Source organism: Ceratotherium simum, chromosome 10 (assembly GCF_057802395.1).
Source record: "Ceratotherium simum simum isolate JZ-2026a chromosome 10, ASM5780239v1, whole genome shotgun sequence".
Classification (NCBI taxonomy): Eukaryota; Metazoa; Chordata; class Mammalia; order Perissodactyla; family Rhinocerotidae; genus Ceratotherium; species Ceratotherium simum.
In genome coordinates this window covers 16,067,070-16,085,837 of record NC_141909.1, presented here as the reverse complement: position 1 = coordinate 16,085,837, position 18,768 = coordinate 16,067,070, and the positions used below count along the sequence as shown (strand labels likewise).

The 18,768-nt window shown below is 39.8% G+C and overlaps 1 protein-coding gene and 1 pseudogene across 6 annotated transcripts in view; one reads left to right on the top strand and one right to left on the bottom strand.

Moving 5' to 3' along the window:
• The window catches only part of ABCC4 (ATP binding cassette subfamily C member 4 (PEL blood group)), a 274,730-nt gene that overhangs the window by 199,434 nt on the left and 56,528 nt on the right, over nt 1-18,768 (bottom strand). For 4 of the 6 annotated variants that reach the window (XM_087435920.1, XM_087435918.1, XM_087435919.1 and 1 more), the window contains exon 4: nt 11,562-11,786. The exons of the other annotated variants lie outside the window; for them this stretch is intronic. In XM_087435920.1, the coding sequence (XP_087292046.1) occupies nt 11,562-11,786 (225 nt within the window). The remainder of the gene's footprint in view (nt 1-11,561; nt 11,787-18,768) is intronic. 6 annotated transcript variants of the gene reach the window in all.
• LOC147916065 (small nucleolar RNA SNORD116) lies at nt 13,637-13,702 on the top strand (annotated as a pseudogene).

Sequence of the window (18,768 nt, the reverse complement as noted above, 5' to 3'; positions counted from 1 at the left end):
AGAAAGAATCAAATTAAAGATCAAAGAAACACCAAGAGGCATAAACACAAAGAAAATCACATCTGGGATCAATATCAATCATCTGAAAAGTTGACAAAAAAGAGAAAAAAATTTTCCAAAACCAAGCCAGAGAAAATAGAAACATTACATATGAGGGAACAAAGATGCAAAGTAAGAGTGACTTCTTATCAGAAACAATGGAGGACCGAGAACAATAGAACAGCATCGTTAAAGCGTTGAAAGGGGTGCGGGAGAACTATCAAACCAGAATTCAATATCCAGCAAGCAAATCCTTTAAAAATGAGGGAGGAAAAACAGATTTTCAGATAAAAACTGAGAGAATTCTGCACTAGCAGACTCATAGTATAAGAAATGCTAAAGGATGTTTTCAGGCTGAAAAAAATTATACCAAATGGAAACTTGGCACTACAGAAAGGAACAAAGAGCACCAGAATGGTAACCAGGTGGCTAAATAAAAACTATAGTTCTTTTTCTTCTTAAATAACAACATTGTATGGTAGTGAGGGTGAGGGGTCATTAAATAGAAACGAACCTTCAATGAAAACAAATGTAATAAGAGACTTCAAAAGCCAGGATGCAGAAGCTGCATGACTAAAGGGAAAACAAACAAATTCATTGTTAGGGATTTTAACAGCCTCTCTCTCTCCCTCCCCCACCCCTTGTATATTTGTATACTATTCAAAGACAACATTATCTGTATAGATAACCTAAAGAATCTACAAAAAAAAATTACCACAATTAAACAAAGTTTAGCAAGGTATCAGGAAACAAAGCAAAAATATAAATCAATTGTATTTCTATATAAGAAATGGAAAGTGAAAATTTCAAATAACATTTATAATAGCAACAAAAAACAAAAAATGCTAAGGAATAAATTTAGTGAAAGATCCGAAAGACCTCTATACTGACAACTACAAAATATTGCCAAGAGAAGTTAAAGAAGATCTAAACAAATGATAAGCTACACCACAGTCACAGGTCAGAAAACAGAACAGTGTTAAGATGCCCATTCTCTCTAAACTAATCTATAAATTCAATGCAATTCCAATGAATATCCCAACAGCCTCTTCTGTAGAAACTGACAAGCTGACTCTAAAATCTCTATGAAAATGCAAAAGACTTAGAATAGCCAAAACAGAAGAACAGGTTGCAGACTTAACACTACTTGATTTCAAAACTTATTATAAAGCTAGAGTAATCAAGAAAATGTGTCATTGGAGAAAGGACAGACATAGAGATCAACAGAAACAATGAGAATCCAGAAACAGATTCACACATAAATGGTCATTTAATCTCGGACAAAGTCTCCAACTTAATTCAATGGGGAAGGATTGTTTTTTCAATACATTGTGCTGGAACAACTGAATATCTGTATGGAAACAGAACAAACTTCAACCCCCACCTCACACCATATGCAAAAATTAATACACTACGAATACAGACCTAAATTTAAATCAAAACTATGAAATTTCTAAAATAAAACATAGAAGACTGTTTCTTGGACAGGACATATGAAGCACTAACCATTAAAGAAAAACATTGATAAACAGGATTTCATCAAAATTAAAACATTCAACTCATCAAAAGACAGTGTTGGGCCGGCCCTGTGGCTTGGTGGTTAAGTGCGCGCGCTGCGATGCTGGCGGCCCGGGTTCGGATCCCGGGTGCGCATCGAGGCACCACTTCTCTGTCCATCCTGAGGCCGAGTCCCACATACAGCAACTAGAAGGGTGTGCAGCTGTGACATACAACTATCTACTGGGGCTTTGGGGGCAAAAAAATAAAAAAATAAATAAAAAAAAAAAAAGGATGTTTCTTTAAAAAAAAAAAAAAAGACAGTGTTAAGAAAATAAAAAGGCAAGCCACAGACCAAAAGAAAATGTTTGCAATTCGTCTATCTGACAAAGGACTAGAATCCAGAAGATAAAGAATTCCTACAATTCAATAGTAAGAAGACAAAAAAAAAACAAATATAAAAAAGGAGGGTGGCAAACACTTGAACAGATACATCAAAAAGAAGATGTATGAACAGCAACAAAGCATATAAAAGATACCGAGCATCATTAGTCACCAATATAGTGAAAATTAAAACCCTTATGAGATACTACTTTATACCCCAAGAATAACTAAAAATATTGACAATACCAAGTCTGGTGAGGATGTGGAGCAACTGGAACTCATATATTATTGGTGGGAATGTATTATAGCACAGGTACTTTGAAAAATCATTTGGTACTTTCTTCTAAAGTTAAACATACTTACTATATGGACCCAGCAATTCTATTCCTACGTATTTTTACTTAAAAGAAAGAAAAACATATCCACAAAAAGACATGTATATGAATGTTCATAGCAGCTTTATTTGTAGCAGCCAAAACCTGGAAACAACCCATATAACTATCGATAGGTGAATGGATAAACAAATTGTGGTGTTTTCATACAATGTAATCCTACACTTGGCAATAGAAAAAAAAAACTACTGCTAGAGACAACAGCGTGGAATAATCTCAAAAACATCATGCTGAAGGAAAGAAGTCTGTCACAAAGGTGCATACTACATGATTCCGTTTATATGAGGCTTTAGAATGGGCAAAACTAATCAAAGATGCTAGAAATCTGATCAGTGGTCGTCTGGACGTGGGAGGCAAGATTGACTAGAAAGAGGCGGAAAAGAACACTCTGAGTGATAGAAATGATCAATATATTCACTGCTACGTAGTTACCCAAGTACATACTTTTGTCAAACTCAAACACTTAAGATATGTGCATCTTATTTATGTAAATTACACTGTTAAGTTGATTAAAAAGTAGTAGTAGGGCGGGCCCGGTGGCACAGCGGTTAAGTGCCAGCACTCTGCTGCTGGCGGCCTGGCATTCAGATCCCAGGCGCGCACCGATGCACCACTTGTCGGGCCATGCTGTGGCAGCGTCCCAAAGTGGAGGAAGATGGGCACGGATGTTAGCCCAGGGTCAGTCTTCCTCAGCAAAAAGAGGAGGATTGGCATGGATGTTAGCTCAGGGCTGATCTTTCTCACAAAAAAAAAAACAACAAAAAAGTAGTAGTAGAGAAATAGAATTTTAGTTATATGAAAACAGAAGACTCTCAGTATTAAACAATATGTCATATATCCAATATTTTAAAATGTTTTAGGTATAGTAACTTTTGACGGACATGTGCAAGAATTTTTTTATATTGTTGGGGAATTTTTGAAAGAAAGCAATTATTACCAATTTGCTTTGAGACTAGCTAGATAGTAAAAACCTATTACCCCAGATCACACACAGCCCACCTCCAGAACTACTCACATTGTTGGATGAGATCAGCACAGCTGGATGGCACCGTGCGCTGCCATTCTCAGCCACCCGTAAAGAGCTACAACAAAAAAAATCCATCTGAAGATAACTTTAGGCATATGCAGCCCAAAACATGCAGCAAAGAGGCAAACCATGTAAGCAAAAGTAAGGTCATGAAAATAGACATCTTAAACCCTGAGATTAGCAGACACAGGCGCTCCATTGGATGTACTATCAATGCAGCCAGTGAGGGGGTAAGACTGAAGTCATTCAGTGACAAAACTGTATACAAACTGTGATCATAATAAGATTGTAACTGTATAAGTATGTGCGGCTAGACAAAGACTGGAAGAATCTGCAAAAATAATACTTGCCATTTTAGGATGATAGGGTTTGGCATATTTCCTCCCCAATTTTTGGAACAATAATAGTAAGCAAAAACAGCAATGCTTAAGAAACTGCTTGAGTTTCAAAACTGACTGGCTTTGGAGATTTCTATCACAACTATGGTTTTCTAACCATGACTCTTCCCTCTTCTAATTAACCCCCAGGACTGGCTCCTTTCTACTCTTCCTTTCTCCATCTGTCATATTTACAAACTAATTCATTTTGCGAATTTATTTAACGTTTATTTCTATATATTATTTTACCGGATCTGTTCACCTGTCTTAGATGAAACAAGACATTATTATTTTCTTAAATTGGCCTACAACTCTCATTTGCTGGACGTCAGGAGCAGTTCATGAGAACTAAATGCTTCACGAAATGGGCAAAATAAAGCAAATGAATGAATGGCCCGTAAGATACTGAGACTGCACACCTCCCAGACCTGACTTCTCCTTTCCAATTCTCTGGTTATCTCCACGTGGGCCTCTAATCACTTCATGCGTCACATGCAGTAGGCCATCAGTAGGTGTATTTTCCTAAACCACTACTCTGATCCTTTACCTCCTTACTTAAAAACTTCCAGTGGCTCCCCTCTGCCAACTAAACAAACCCAGGGGCCTTAAGCTCACGATCAAGGTCCTCCATCACTTGGTCCCAACAAGCCTTTCTCGATTCACCTCCTAGTGCTCGCCTAAATTCTTATGTCAACTGTACTATTACCATTCCCTGAATAAACCTTTTCTGCTTTTCCATGTCAACATGGTTCAAGGCATGGAATGCCTGGCGCCCCCCGCCCCGCACACAGCTCCACCAATCAGAGGGATCCTTTCCTAAGCCATTAAGTCTGCACACTTTTGCATCACTTAGCAATGATGCTGCCATTTTCTCTAATTATATGTATTCAAGCCTTCTGTGATTGAGTGCCAATAATAAAGATGATAGGAACGTTTGAACACTAGCTAAATGCCAGGCACTATGTTAAATACTTTACACAGATTGACTCATTTAATCCTCACCACAAACATGAGAGTTGGGTAGTATTATCTTCATCTTACAAATGAGGAAATTTAAGCCTAGAGCAGTTTGCCTAAGGCAAATAACTAGAAAAAGGAGAACTAGGATTCATACAAAAGCAGTCCAACCACAGAGCCTTGTTATGTTTATGACCTCCCACCTTCCTAAATTTAATAACTGTCTTCTGAACGAAGTGCTTTGTGAGTTATCTTATCCAGCACTCATAACAATGGCCATGAAGCAGATAGTCTTTATGCCCATTTTAAAAGATCAAGAAACTGAGGCCCTGTGAAGTGAGATCACTTCTCTAAGATTTTACAGTTTAGCAAATGACAAAAGCGGATTTGAACTCAGGTCTGACTGTTCTCAGAGTCCACGCTCACAGTCTCTACCCCATCCGACCTGCCGCAGTGTCTTCCATGAAGTCCTCGTGCACCTGACTCAACACCTGAGCACTCCATGCATATGAGATTCCCAGCCCAGATTCTAAGACTCAAGGGGACTGATGAATGGCTACCATCCTTTATACCCACAATTTCAAAAGGGTTATTCACCACTGGGAAGGGTTAAACTTGCAACCCATATGCTACCCCCATGTAATGAAAGATCTCGGTGATAAGGCAGAAAATAAAATTAACCTGAACGTGTGTTTGAGGCCTATTATTACTACTTGGCATCTTTTAAAACTCCCCCATACCAATTAAAACAAAATGTCTGGCGACAGGGGCCAGGCATTAGCGTTGTTGTAAAGACTCCCCCACATGAATCCAACGTGCAGCACAGCTTGGGAACCACTGAACTAACGCACTCCCTTCCAGGTTGCACCACAGCCCCACAGAGCAGATGAAGTATCAGATGGTAGAAGGCAAGTGACGTGCATAACCCTCCAGCAGCAGACATTTCCCTCTGAAGAAAGCTAAACCAAACAGCATCTCCTTCCTTACCTGGCTTTGTTAGCTCAAACTCCTAACTACAGAAAATTAAAGCCACACCCTATGACTCCTCTCAGCTCTTCCCTAGCGAACTAGAACACTGACAAATCGTCCCTCGATGAGATTAACTTTTCACAAAATGCACCAATTCAAGTTTATATCAGAAGTAAACAGAAAAATAGAGAGGAAAAAATGTGTTTAAAAGAAAGATTTTAAAGTGTTAACCAGTGTAAGAAGCATTACTAGTTCATTCTAATTTTGTCAGGAGGTTAGAAAATACCATTAGAAGAGAAAGGCCAACCCAAGTATCACAGGCCCCCAGGGAGACACTCTATTTACACCATACCACAGTTTCCCTGTGGCAATAGTCTCAAGGTGCTCTTCCCAGGACATCTTCAGAAAGGAAATGTAACCACAGACTAATAGGCAAAAGATTGGATTGAACTATATGAAACTGCTGTTTTTGAAAGCCCAAAACAGTTGAATGTCTGCAATTTCATATTGTCCAGCCTAAACATAAAGGCACAGAGTCTACACTGAAATAAAATTCGCTTTAAAACAAAATAAAGCTCTGTCTGAGAACTATGAAATGACATCTTATGGCTGAGACACTGACAAAACTTTCTATCAAATCCCTTTCCACACTCCGAGGAGTAAATTCAGAGGGAGATCAAGGGGGTGAGGGGGATGGAGTGGGAGGGGCTGCAGGGGGGTGAACCCCTCCCTTCTCACAATCGGTACTCTGTAGTGCAGAGATTTTTTTGAACTCCTGCTCCATTGCTCAGGAGAAATCAGCAAGCTTAGCCTCTCTCTGCATCCTAGAAAGGCGCCTTCACTCCGTCTCAGAGTCTGTGATTAAGGAAGCCTGCTGTCCTGACCACTGATCCTAAAATATAACTGAGCTGGAGAAGTGTCTGGAAAGGAGAAGTAAAATAGTCAAGAGAAAAGGGGTCTTCAGAGAAAGGATTAAAGGAGAGGGGAGGAGTCCTTCACTCAGAGAGATGAAGAGTACCTAAATCTACGAAATCTAAATAGTGTGGATACAAGGAGGGTACGTTTTCCCCCCAAATCACAGAATTCTAAAAATAGAACTACTACTAGTTCTACTACTTAAATGCTTAAAAATGCACGTAAGTAAAAATACTTCTCTAAACAGGATATTGATCTACAGAAGTCATCCCTCTAAGATGTACTGCATAAATATCAATAGTCGATTCTCATTATTCGCAGTAGTTATGTTCTATAAAGTCACTTTGAACATGAATTAGTGACTACTGAGTGCTCCTAGGGGAAATACAGAGTTGGGTTTCTGCCAGCCTTTGGTAACAATATTTTCATCAACTGATCAATATATACATAACCTTGCTCTATGTGTGTTCCTACTTAAAGACATCTTATTTAATATCTATTGTTGATTCATTAACATTGGACTCATGGCCAACAGCACTATAACTCACGCCTGAAAAAAGCTCACCTAACACACGCATTTCTCCATACAGCACATCACAGTCTTCCTGTGCTTAGAAACACTAGACAGCACTCCAGCACTCCGCTTGGGGGCCGTTTTAAACAGCAAAATCACCAAAAAAAAAAAAAAAGCACAAAAATGTGGAAAACCAGGCACTAAACAGACTGTGGAAAGGACACTTGTTCATAATATGAGAGCTGAAACAAGAAGACAGAGTGTCATCTTGTTTGACCCCAGCTGGGTATGGGTCAGGTGACTCAAAATTTTAGGACTCTGTGCACACACACAAATGACCAACAACGAAAGAGCCGAGTATTGATTGGGGAGTTCCAAACAAATTTTAGCAAGTAGGCAAATTCGCAAATACAGAATCTGTGAACAATGAGGATCGATAGTATGTAAATTCTTGTAAGATAGATCTACAGTAAAGGATCAAGGGAAACTAGGATGTTCACATGCAGTCAACTCATCTTACAAGTTGAAACAAAGAAGGACAAATGTTCTCTCACAAACTATCCTTTGAGTTAACTCTAGAGAGAGCGGAGTCGACGATTTTAGCCAGAATAAGAAGTCTGGCCAAACTGACCCGATTCTGCACGGAAGTCCACATCAGGTAACAAGCGGCAGAGAATAGGGTTAGTGATCTCAATGACTAACTCCTCTGGCTTTACCTGCCTTCAGAGCAAGTCAGCCCATCATCAGGATCCACTACGGGAACTGCCACAGTTCTTCAAAGTGGACACAAAGTCAGGAAACCCAGAGCCCATTAGGCTAAAGATCTTAAAGAAAAATCTCTATGCCACATGCATTTTATGATACAAAAAATCTCTGTGCCATACAACACGACCATTCTGATTACTGAGACTGATTACAAGTCATCCTGCCTGCCCCCGGTCTAGAGACCCGTAACATTCAGGCTCACTTCTACCCAGGCCTGAACCCGTGGTCAGAGCTGGCCAATGGGAGATGCATTCCCACTAGTGACTGGGGCTGGAGATGGTCAGCCATCTTCAATCCAGGCTCACCTTGCCTGAAGCTACCATCTTCCCCAGCCCGGCTCCACTTCCTGTGCTCTAAAGCTGGGGAAGTTAACCCTCGAGGTTTGAAGCTGGACATATCCTCCCTCTTCTGTGTCCCGGCCAAGAACAAGAAAGAAAGTAAGCCACTGGTCCCATTGTAGAGGTGATAGCAACCCATGCCGGGAATATGACCAGTGACTAGCAGTGACCTTCTAAAACGAGAAAGTATAATGTTCAAAACGCTGTTGCTGTGAGGAACCTGGGTTCTTTCTTAATGCCAATCTGTTGACTTTACAAAAAGCGTAGCCTGTGCTGCACAATCCCTTTATTTGGTAAAATGTTCTGAAAAATGCCCTAGAGATTTGAGGAACCTGAACAGACCACCACGAGCTGTTTCAACAGACTGCCAACTGCAGCCGCTGATCCAAAAAAATGTCATAGTTCATAAAAATTTCTCTTCATTGAGTCCTCAAGTTAAACAGAAAAATCAATGATCAAGTGGGAATGTAAAATTACATAGCTGCTGTGGAAGAGAGTATGGCAGTTCCTCATAAAATTAAACATAAAAATACCACAGGGTTCACCAATTCCACTTCTGGGGATGTACTCACAAGAACCGAAAGCACAGACTCGAACAGGTATTTGTACACCCAGGTTCACAGTAGCATTATTCACAATAGTCAAAAGACGGAAACAACCCAAATGCCCATTGACAGACGAAGAGACACACAAAACGTTGTATATATAGCCTACAAGGGAATATTATTCAGCCTTAAAAAGGAATTAAGTTCTGACACATGCTATAACACGGATGAACCCTGAAGACATTATGCTACATGACATAAGCCAGACACAAAATGGCAAATATTATAGGATTCCACTTATATGAGGTACCTGGAGTAGTCAAATTCATAGAGACAGAAAGTAGAATTGTGGTGGCTGTGGGCAGAAGGGACTGGGGAGTTACTGTTTAATGGGCACAGAGGTTCAGTTTGGGAAGATGAAAAATCCTGGCAATGAATAGTGGTGATGGCTGCACAACAACGTGAATGTACTTAATGCCACTGAACAGTACACTTAGAGTTAAAACGGTAAGTTTTATGTTATGCATATTTTACCACAATAAAAAAAAAAAATCAATGATCAATAGCCAAAAGTACTATTACCAAAGCTGTGCAAAGGTAAACAAATGAGAAGTCATTTTTTTATATGACACATCCCACAAGGTCATTCAATAACACAAACTACGACTCTGAGCTTAGCAGCCATTCTACTTATAACACCCAACCTGATTTTCTCCCAGGACCAGGGATTGGGAGGTGGGGCCTGAGCACAAACCACAAACGTTCATGGCGGGGCCTTTCCAAGCTGCACTGCAGGCCGGCTCTTGCCCTAAGGAATCAGCCCACTGTGAAGGACTGTCTTAACTCTCCACCTCAGCAAAATTCTAGATACAAGGCAGCACAGGAGGAAATCTGTCTTTCCCACGTTCCTGGAATTTCAGGTTATGTCTATGGTTTGACCCAAGCAATTCTCGACTTCATAAAGCGACAATCCTTTTAGGCTAACCAAGCTGGCAAATTAACACCTTTGGGAGTTGTTTACATTCAGGTAAGAAAATGTGCCAAGTCAGAGAGGATTCCCCAAGGGCAATGGTTCAAAGAGTTAGTGGGGAAGGGGAGAAAAACAGGTGGACAACAACTCACATGAGCAGCAAAGAGCTTTGTATGATTGAACCATCGTCACCTCAGACCTGACTTCAGTGTTTAAGGTTTTCACAGTGGAGATGGAGTGAAATTCCCTATTTATTTACGGGAGCTAAGTATGATCTGGAAAGAGAGAAATCTAGCTAATTTGTAGAGAAATCTGAATACTCTTCTCCTAAAAGGTAGAATGGAGAGCAACAGAATAACAAAGATGATGATGATGATGATGACAATGAAGACCCCTCGATGAGAGCCAAGACCCCCTGACAAAAGTGTATAGGCACTGCTACATTTCCATGTCACAAAAGAGGAAATCGGGCTTACACGCTGTAGCCTACCATAGACAAGGCGCCAGACCTCCAGGACTCACAAAATTCCGAGATTAATAAGACTCTGCTCAAAGAAAGATGTCGGGGGGACATCTTGCATTTTGCTGAGAAAAGTATTCACCAGAAACAGAAGCTCTAGATAAGCAACAACTAGATAAAAGAAGCAATACTTTAAATTTCAATTGCTTGGCTTTATCTTTCAACGATGATTTTATTTATTTCTTTAATAAAAATTGTATATTATTTAAGGTGTACAGCGTGATGTTTTGATATACATTGGGAAATGATTACTATAGTCAAGCTAATTAACATATCCATCACCTTTTGTGTGTGTTTTTGGTGAGAACACTCAAGATCTACTCTCTCAGCAAATTTCAAGTAAACAATACAGTTAAACGAGATTTTTGTTTTTTTTTTTTAAGGCACACAGCCCAGGTAAAGAGATATCCAGGATGAAGCTCATAACGAGCCCTTCAGCTAATGACACTGATGTATCTGTGGCAACTCCTTTGTGAAGACCCCTGAAATCCTTACTCTTTCTACGTTAGTTAAGACGAGGGTAAACTACGGGATAATTTTATGGCATTTCTCAATACAAAAAAACTGAACACATCCAAATCAGGTCTTATCCTTAAAACTGCTATAAGGCACAATAAAGGGAAAGAAAATATTATATAAAAAAATAACTCGAATGAACAGCAACATAAAATAGACGAAACCATAAGTTCTCTCCAAATTACTAAAAACAATGTGAAATTTAAAGTCTTATCCCAAACATCCAACTATTTTCTTTAATATCATTAAAAACAACCTTCACTATGGAATACAGTGAGTGAGTCTGTATTGGGCACAAATTCCATTTATATTTTTCTTTCGTTAACAAAGTTATATTGAACATGATTAAACAGTTCATTTAAAAAATATAATCATTCCCTTTCTCAAATACAATTTTTTCTCCTAGATTTAATTTTATAGATCCGATTTCAGTGAAGGTCACTCATAAATACACCTTTAATATAAATGAAGGTTTTACTGACCAACCACCAAAAAATTTCCATAAATACAAATGAGATTTAGGCATGAAACCTTGAAAATCAATTTGATACTTATTTTTTAACTAGATTTTTACAAATTTAGTATTTTGCAACAGGCTGTAGCCAAATGTTATCAAAGGCAACCTGATGTGATCTCAGCAGAAAACTTTCATATATATATATATATATATAGGTAAAGTCTGCTTAAAAAGAAAAATTAGTCTGATACAAATAGCAAGCTTCTCTGGTAAAGTTTAAATGATTCTATTTACAAAATTTTTAAGTCACATAGAACTTTCCCAAAATGCTTCTGATGCTTTGGGTGAGATACACATTTTGATACCAAATGACACCTACCTTCCGATAAATCATATGGCACATGGCTACTCTTAGCCTCATCCCAGCACACTGAACGTGATAAAAATATAAGTGGTGCAGTAGGGCCAAGATGAGCGTGCAGGCAGTCAGCACCACCGCATAGGCGTACACTTCATGCAAAGCCACAGAATCAGTGGGATTATAGCCTTCAAAATAATCAATAATTTTCCCCAAAAATATGGGCTGGATTACTTTGACGACTTCCTAAAAGGAAAGGAAAAAGACTACATTAGAAATACAAGCCAGAGCCAGCCCTGATGGCCTAGTGGTTCAAGTTTGGCGCACTCACCACTTTGGCGGCCCGGGGTTCTGTTCCCGGTCGCAAAACCCCACCACCCATCTGTCCGTAGCCATGTTGTGGTGGTGGCTCACATAGAAGAACTAGAAGGACTTATAAACAGAATACACAACTATGTACTGGGACTTTGAGAAGAAGAAGAAAAAAAAAAAGACAAAGATTGGCAACAGATGTTAGCTCAGGGCACAAATCTTGCCCAGCAAAAAAAAAGAAATACAAACCATACCAGTTTCTCAACACAAACTTTACCTTTTTTTTAAATTTAATTATTTTATTGAGGTCATACTCATTTACGACATTGTGTGACTTCAGGTGTACATTATTATACATCAGTTTCTGTATAGACTGCATCATGCCCCACCACCAGTAGTCTAGTTTTTATCCGTCACCATACATATATGTCCCTTTATCCCTTTTGCCTTCCCGCACTACCCCCAACCCCTCTGGTAACCACTAATCTGTTCTCCTTATCCATGTGTTTGTTTATTTTCCATAGATGAGTGAAATCATACAGTGTTTGTCTTTCTCTGTCTGGTTTATTTCACTTAATACCCTCAAGGTCGATCCATATTGTTGCAAAAGGCACAATTTAGTCTTTTCTATGGCTGAGAAGTATTCCCTTGTGTATATTTATACCACATCTTCTTTATCCATTCATCAGTTGATGGCTACTTGGGTTGCTTCCACGTCTTGGCTATTGTGCCTAATGCTGCAATGAACATAGGGATGCATAAATCTGTTTAAATTGTTTATTTCATGTTCTTTGGATAAATACCCAGTAGTGGAATAGCTGGGTCATATGGTATTTCTAATTTTAATTTTTTGAAAAATCTCCATACTGTTTTCCATAGTGGCTGTACCAGTTAGCATCCTCACCAACAGTGCGTGAGGGTTCCCTTTTCTCCACATCCTCTCCAACATTTGTTATTTCTTGTCTTGTTAATTATAGCCATTCGGACAGGTGTAAGGTGATATCTCACTGTAGCTTTGATTTGCATTTCCCTAACGATTAGTGATGCTGAATATTTTTTCATGTGTCTGTTGGTCATCTGTATATCTTCTATGGAAAAATGTCTGTTCAAGGTCCTCTGCCCATTTTTTAATAGGGTTGTTTGGTTTTTTTGTTGTTGTTGAGTTGTATGAGTTCTTTATATATTTTGGAGATTAACCCCCTTGTCGGATATACGATTTGCAAATATTTTCTCCCAGCCGGTAGGTTGTCTTTTCATTTTGTTCATGGTTTCCTTTGCCTTGAAGAAGCTTTTTAGTCTGATGTAATCCCATTTGATTATTTTGTTTGTTTTTTTCCCTTGCCTGAGTAGACATGGTATTCGAAAAGATACTGCTAAGACCAATGTCAAAGAGAGTACGGCCTGTGTTTTCTTCTAGAAGTTTTATGGTTTCAGGTCTTACATTCAAGTCTTTAATCTATTTTGAGATAATTTTAACACAATAATAATTGTTATTAGCTTTACTTTTATTATTAGCATGTTAATAAGGCATTTTGACAAAGTGCTATATTCACCACCAATCTAAACAAAAAATACAACTACTTTCTTCTTTAAGACAAGCAGATAATAGGTTTAACCTTAAGCCAAAATTATAAGTGCAAAAACAATAAAGTTTTAAGTATATTGTGATTGGTACACTGTGAATGCTCAGCAAATATGACAATCAGGGCTTTAAAACACATCTGGCAAAACACAAAATAAGTCTTGGCCTAAGATGAATAAGGAAAAAGTGGCAAAAGAAGGGTAAGGATCCTTGGAAAATCTGAACAAAATGAGTGAGAACTCACTACCGTCGTTCTCATCGAAACTGAGGTAAAAAAAAAAAAAAAGAAGGGTAAGGAATTTGCTTACATATGGACAGCCCAGCTCGCAGCCTGCCCACTTCCTCTGGTACTCTCAATGTCCCAGCCCTAAGTCAAGATGGATCATTTACAGGAGGCAAGCTCTTGCCATCTCCTTCTACTTTAATAGCCTTTATGAACTGAGATATTGGCACAAACACAGATCAGAAGAGAGAGCCCTCCAATCTTTCCCAACTCAAACTCCAGGTGTTGGAGAACGGAGTCCAGCATCTGCAGGAGTATTAAAAAGAAACCAGGCTTGGGAGGTTCCCAGGATCTTGGCCCCGGGGGGCGTTGCTTCAGTATGTCTCTACCTCCTAGAAGCTGGGATATGCCCAGAAGTACTGCCTCCTTGGAGTCAAAAATTAAATAGCAGAAGCCAAGCTAAAAAATAATGTCATCAGTGGTTCTCCATCAGCCATACACTGCAGGTCACAGTTTTGAAGAAATACTAACAATCATCTATTCCCTGAGGCAAAACTTAAAATCCTAAACCAATGAATTGGGAGGCACTGGAGCTTACCTCCTGAATAAAACTTAAGGAAAGCAATTTTCTTTCCCAAGACTAAAGGCCAAGAAACAGTAAAACTTGCCCCTCCTTGCCAAATGGCCACTCCACCCCACAACCTACTTCCTCCCTGTAGTAATACCTTATAAGGTACCCTCCTCTTCCATCAAAGAAAACCAAACACTCAACACAAATCCAAGTCACCGAAAGTAAACACATAGGTCCTCGACATCATTTCCTCCACAGACTTCTCAAAAGACAAAATGCCAAAAGTTAGGAAATCTTTCAAGGACTGGACTTTGAAACAAGCATTTCCTTTTAAGCAATCCCTCCATGTTAATAAAGAACTGGTAAACAACTGACAAATTTGCTTTTGATAGCTCTCTTCTGTCTGTCTGTCTGAAGTGAGGAACCCATGCACAAAAGGGAGGGAGAATCCAAAACACCAAACACGAAACAAAACTAACATGCATTTTCTTTCACAGGCTTCACGAACTGCCTCGCCTTCCACGAGGTCATGGAAGTTTTCATCTACTATACAGAGGTAAGGGAACACTGTTTAATTGAAGACTTATGAGTAAGATGATCACATCAGCGTAAGATGATCAGATCAAGAACACAAAGGCCCACTGTTCCATTTCCAGCCTACTCCAATCATTCATGCCAAGAGGCATTAAGAGTCTATGGAGGGAGGGGCTGGCCCCATGGCTTAGTGGTTAAGTACGCAAGCTCCACTGCTGGCGGCCCGGGTTCGGATCCCAGGCGCGCACCAACGAGCCGCTTCTCCAGCCATGCTGAGGCCACGTCCCACATACAGCAACTAGAAGGATGTGCAGCTATGACATACAACTATTTACTGGGGCTTTGGGGATAAAAAATAAATAAATAAAATCTTTAAAAAAAAAAAGAGTCTATGGAAGAGTCCCTAATAAACTAGGTCGTAAAACAGACTGTTGAGAGTTTACCGCGATGGAAATCTGGAGGCTTACACAGAGAAGCAAGAACATCAGACTGGACATATGCACAGTCCCAGCCCAGGTGTGGCCAAGGGCAGCCCAGGCAGCAGCATACAAACCTGGGGCTATCCACTAGAAGCCCAGCGGTAACACCTGCCCTCCCAAACTTTCCTAAAACTTATGATTGTCTCTGCAAATCACTGCTGCCTGTTACTCAGCTCTCCATTTGAGCCTAACATGGGTGTAATTATAAGAGAAAGTAAGAGGGATGTCACCCATCAAAAAGAATACTGATAGATGCAACAAATCCAGCAAAAAAGAGTACAAAATGAAGGCAGGTCACTACTGCCTAAGTGTCTGGATTTTTCTGCTAAGAGTATTTAATAATCCAGTCAAGCGAACAGGCTCATTAATGAGCAATGTAAGTTCATGGCCCACACTTTCCCACTCATCTAGCCATTCCTGATCCTAACCCTCAATCAGCAAGAAATAAAACAACTGCAAAAATACTCATTACTGAACTTGAAAACTAACCAAATTAAAACTTTCTGGATAGCAGGAACAAGGTCAAAAATTGCTCACATAAACCCTTCATTTGTCACACCAATGAGCTGCTGAAGATTCTTTCCACAAACGAACTGAGAATATAGTCTTTATTCCTTCACAAGAATTCTTCTCAACTGGGAAACTACAGGGATTTTTAAAAGAGCCCAATATAATACCACAACGCCCCATGACTCAAGGTTCTACCCAAGTCTCAGTCTTTGAGGCAGGTGTTTCTTTAGGGAGTATTTGGTACTCAGTCTCCTTAAAAGCACCTGACATTTGAGCCCCACCCCTTGCTTCTTAGGGGAACTTGCTACATAACTAGATGCTAAAACTTCCCCAGTGGGCACAATTCCTCCACCATGTCTCCCCACATATTTGAAATGTGTCTTGCCCAATTCCACCATCACTGATTCATGAGAAAAAAAAGAAGATAACCATATAACCATACATAGACCTTAAGTCCTCTCTTAATCAGCTGTCTTTGCCCTGATGGCATGTTAGTATCATCTAGGAGGTATTAAGAGCACTCTGATGCCCAAGACCCAGCCTCCAGAGACTGGAGGTTCAATCAATCAGGGACAGAGCCTGAAGTTCCCTCTCCCTGGAAGCCTCTATGGTGCAGAAACTAACCTCATGCAAACATCTGCTATTTCACTCTCTGGTACCATCACGGCATCTGAGCCTGGAGAGGCCACAGATCTGCTTTGAAGGACTTACAAGTACCTCAAAGGGTTTTTTTTCTTTTCTTTTTTTTTTTTTTGTGAGGAAGATCAGCCCTGAGCTAACATCCATACCAATCCTCCTCTTTTTGCTGAGGAAGACTGGCCCTAAGCTAACATCTATTGCCAACCCTCCTTTTTTTTTTTCCCCCTTTTTCTCCCCAAAGCCCCAGAAGATAGTTGTATGTCATAGTTGCACATTCTTCTAGTTGCTGTATGTGGGACGCGGCTTCAGCAAGACCGGACAAGCGGTGCATCGGTGCGTGCCCGGGATCCGAACCCAGGCCGCCAGTAGCAGGAGCGCACGCACTTAACCGCTAAGCCACAGGGCCGGCCCCCACAAAGGGTTTTAATCAGTTACAGGCCACATTATCATGCTTCCAAGAAAAGCCGTTATGAACTCAAAGTCCTGAGGTTTCAATGATGAAACTAAGACCCTCCGTTCTGCAGAGTAGGAAAAATTAAATGTTCAGAAAAGACCATATTTACAAAATGAAAAGATGAATCATAATTTGTTTTTAAAGTTATCTCTAAAAGGAGAGACGGAATAGAGTGAAAGGTACAGAATAACAGCTTTCTTTAAAAAAGTCTCTTGTGTTGATTTGACTTTGAAACCATAAAAACACAAAATAATTAAATTTTTTAAAAGGAATTCCTAAAATTTTAGAGTAAAATGAAGCAAATGTGGCTAAATAAATACCCATCCAGTTGTTATCATAACCATACAAACAAGAACTATTAAAAGTGGTTTTAAACAAAATAACTTGAAAATACGTTCCCTGTGTGAAATACCCACCCTAAGGACAATATGAACTGCAAAAAAATCTTAAAACTGTTTTCAGAAGTCACATTATGGGTGATATGATAGTGTTGACATTATAAGATAAAAAGAATGAATAATTATGTTGATATCATTGAGAACTGGGATTAGGCACATGAGAAAAGAGAATAGATGGGGCAGAAAGATACAGATGTAAGAGTAATGAGATTAAGTAGTAACACTAGTGTCTCGGACCAGCCCCGTGGCTTAGCGGTTAAGTGCGCGCACTCTGCTGCTGGCGGCCCAGGTTCGGATCCCAGGCGCGCACCGACGCACCGCTTCTCTGGCCTCGCTTCTCTGGCCATGCTGAGGCCGTGTCCCACATACAGCAACTGGAAGGATGTGCAGCTATGACATACAACTATCTACTGGGGCTGTGGGGGAAAATAAATAAATAAATAAATAAAATCATTAAAAAAAGTAATAATAATAACACTAGTGTCCCGAATCTGATTGGGATTGGCAATACCCATATAAACTCACGATATGTTTATTTTTTTTAAAAAATGTATTCCAGCTTTGTCCAATCAAAAAGCCAGAAAACTATAACTAACCCAGCAGCGACGGCCACCTCCAGTGCCCAGACTATAGTCTCTAAATACCATTTCCCATGAAAAGGAACAAGGGCTGCTTGGAAATGGCTAGTTCCAGGGCTGAGGCCAAAACTGTACAGGAAGAGCCAGAAACATCTTGTCACACCAGAAAACAAGGAAACTAGCAAAGACTACTAGAGTATGTGCAAAAGACTGAGGACCCAACCTGAACAGACTCCCACTGGCCAAAGACGGCCAAAGTTGGGCACAAAGATAACTGTAATGGACTGAAGCACCTCAGAAATGTTTAAATCCATGAGCTCATACTGATACTCATAAAAACAAACAAACAGCAAAAACTCATTAGCCCCAGAGAAGAATGCTGAAGAACCAACTCACTATTTTGAAAACTAGTTTTAAAAAAAAAAAAGTTAAAAAATTAAGAATTCTCCCTGCCCCTCCTATATATACTGTACCTCAGAGTAACCAAAGATTTGACAATAGCAAAGTTCCTCCTTATGGAAATATTTCAGCTAATAAATGAAGAAGGGGAGACTTAGAATATCAGCATTTTGTAACCCCCTAATGAATTAATGGATCTGAAGCAATGATCATGAATAGCTCCTAACATCACACACACGAAAAAGACAACCAGCCGTTATGCCCCTCATAAGGGAGGTTCACAGCCCTACCTGTGAAGTAATCCTGTCAAGGGGGGGGGGAATCAAACCTGCATCAGATCAAGCTTCTAGATCTAACTACCAACTTACCGTGCCAGAGAAACATGTTTAAATGACACAATGGGGGAAGCAATTGGCCAACTCTAGATTGTAGGGATCTCTACAGGACAAACAACCTGATTTCTTCAATTAAAAAAAAAAATCACATACACAGCTGGTGGGAATGCAAACTGGTGCAGCCACTATGGAAAACGGTATGGAGATTCCTCAA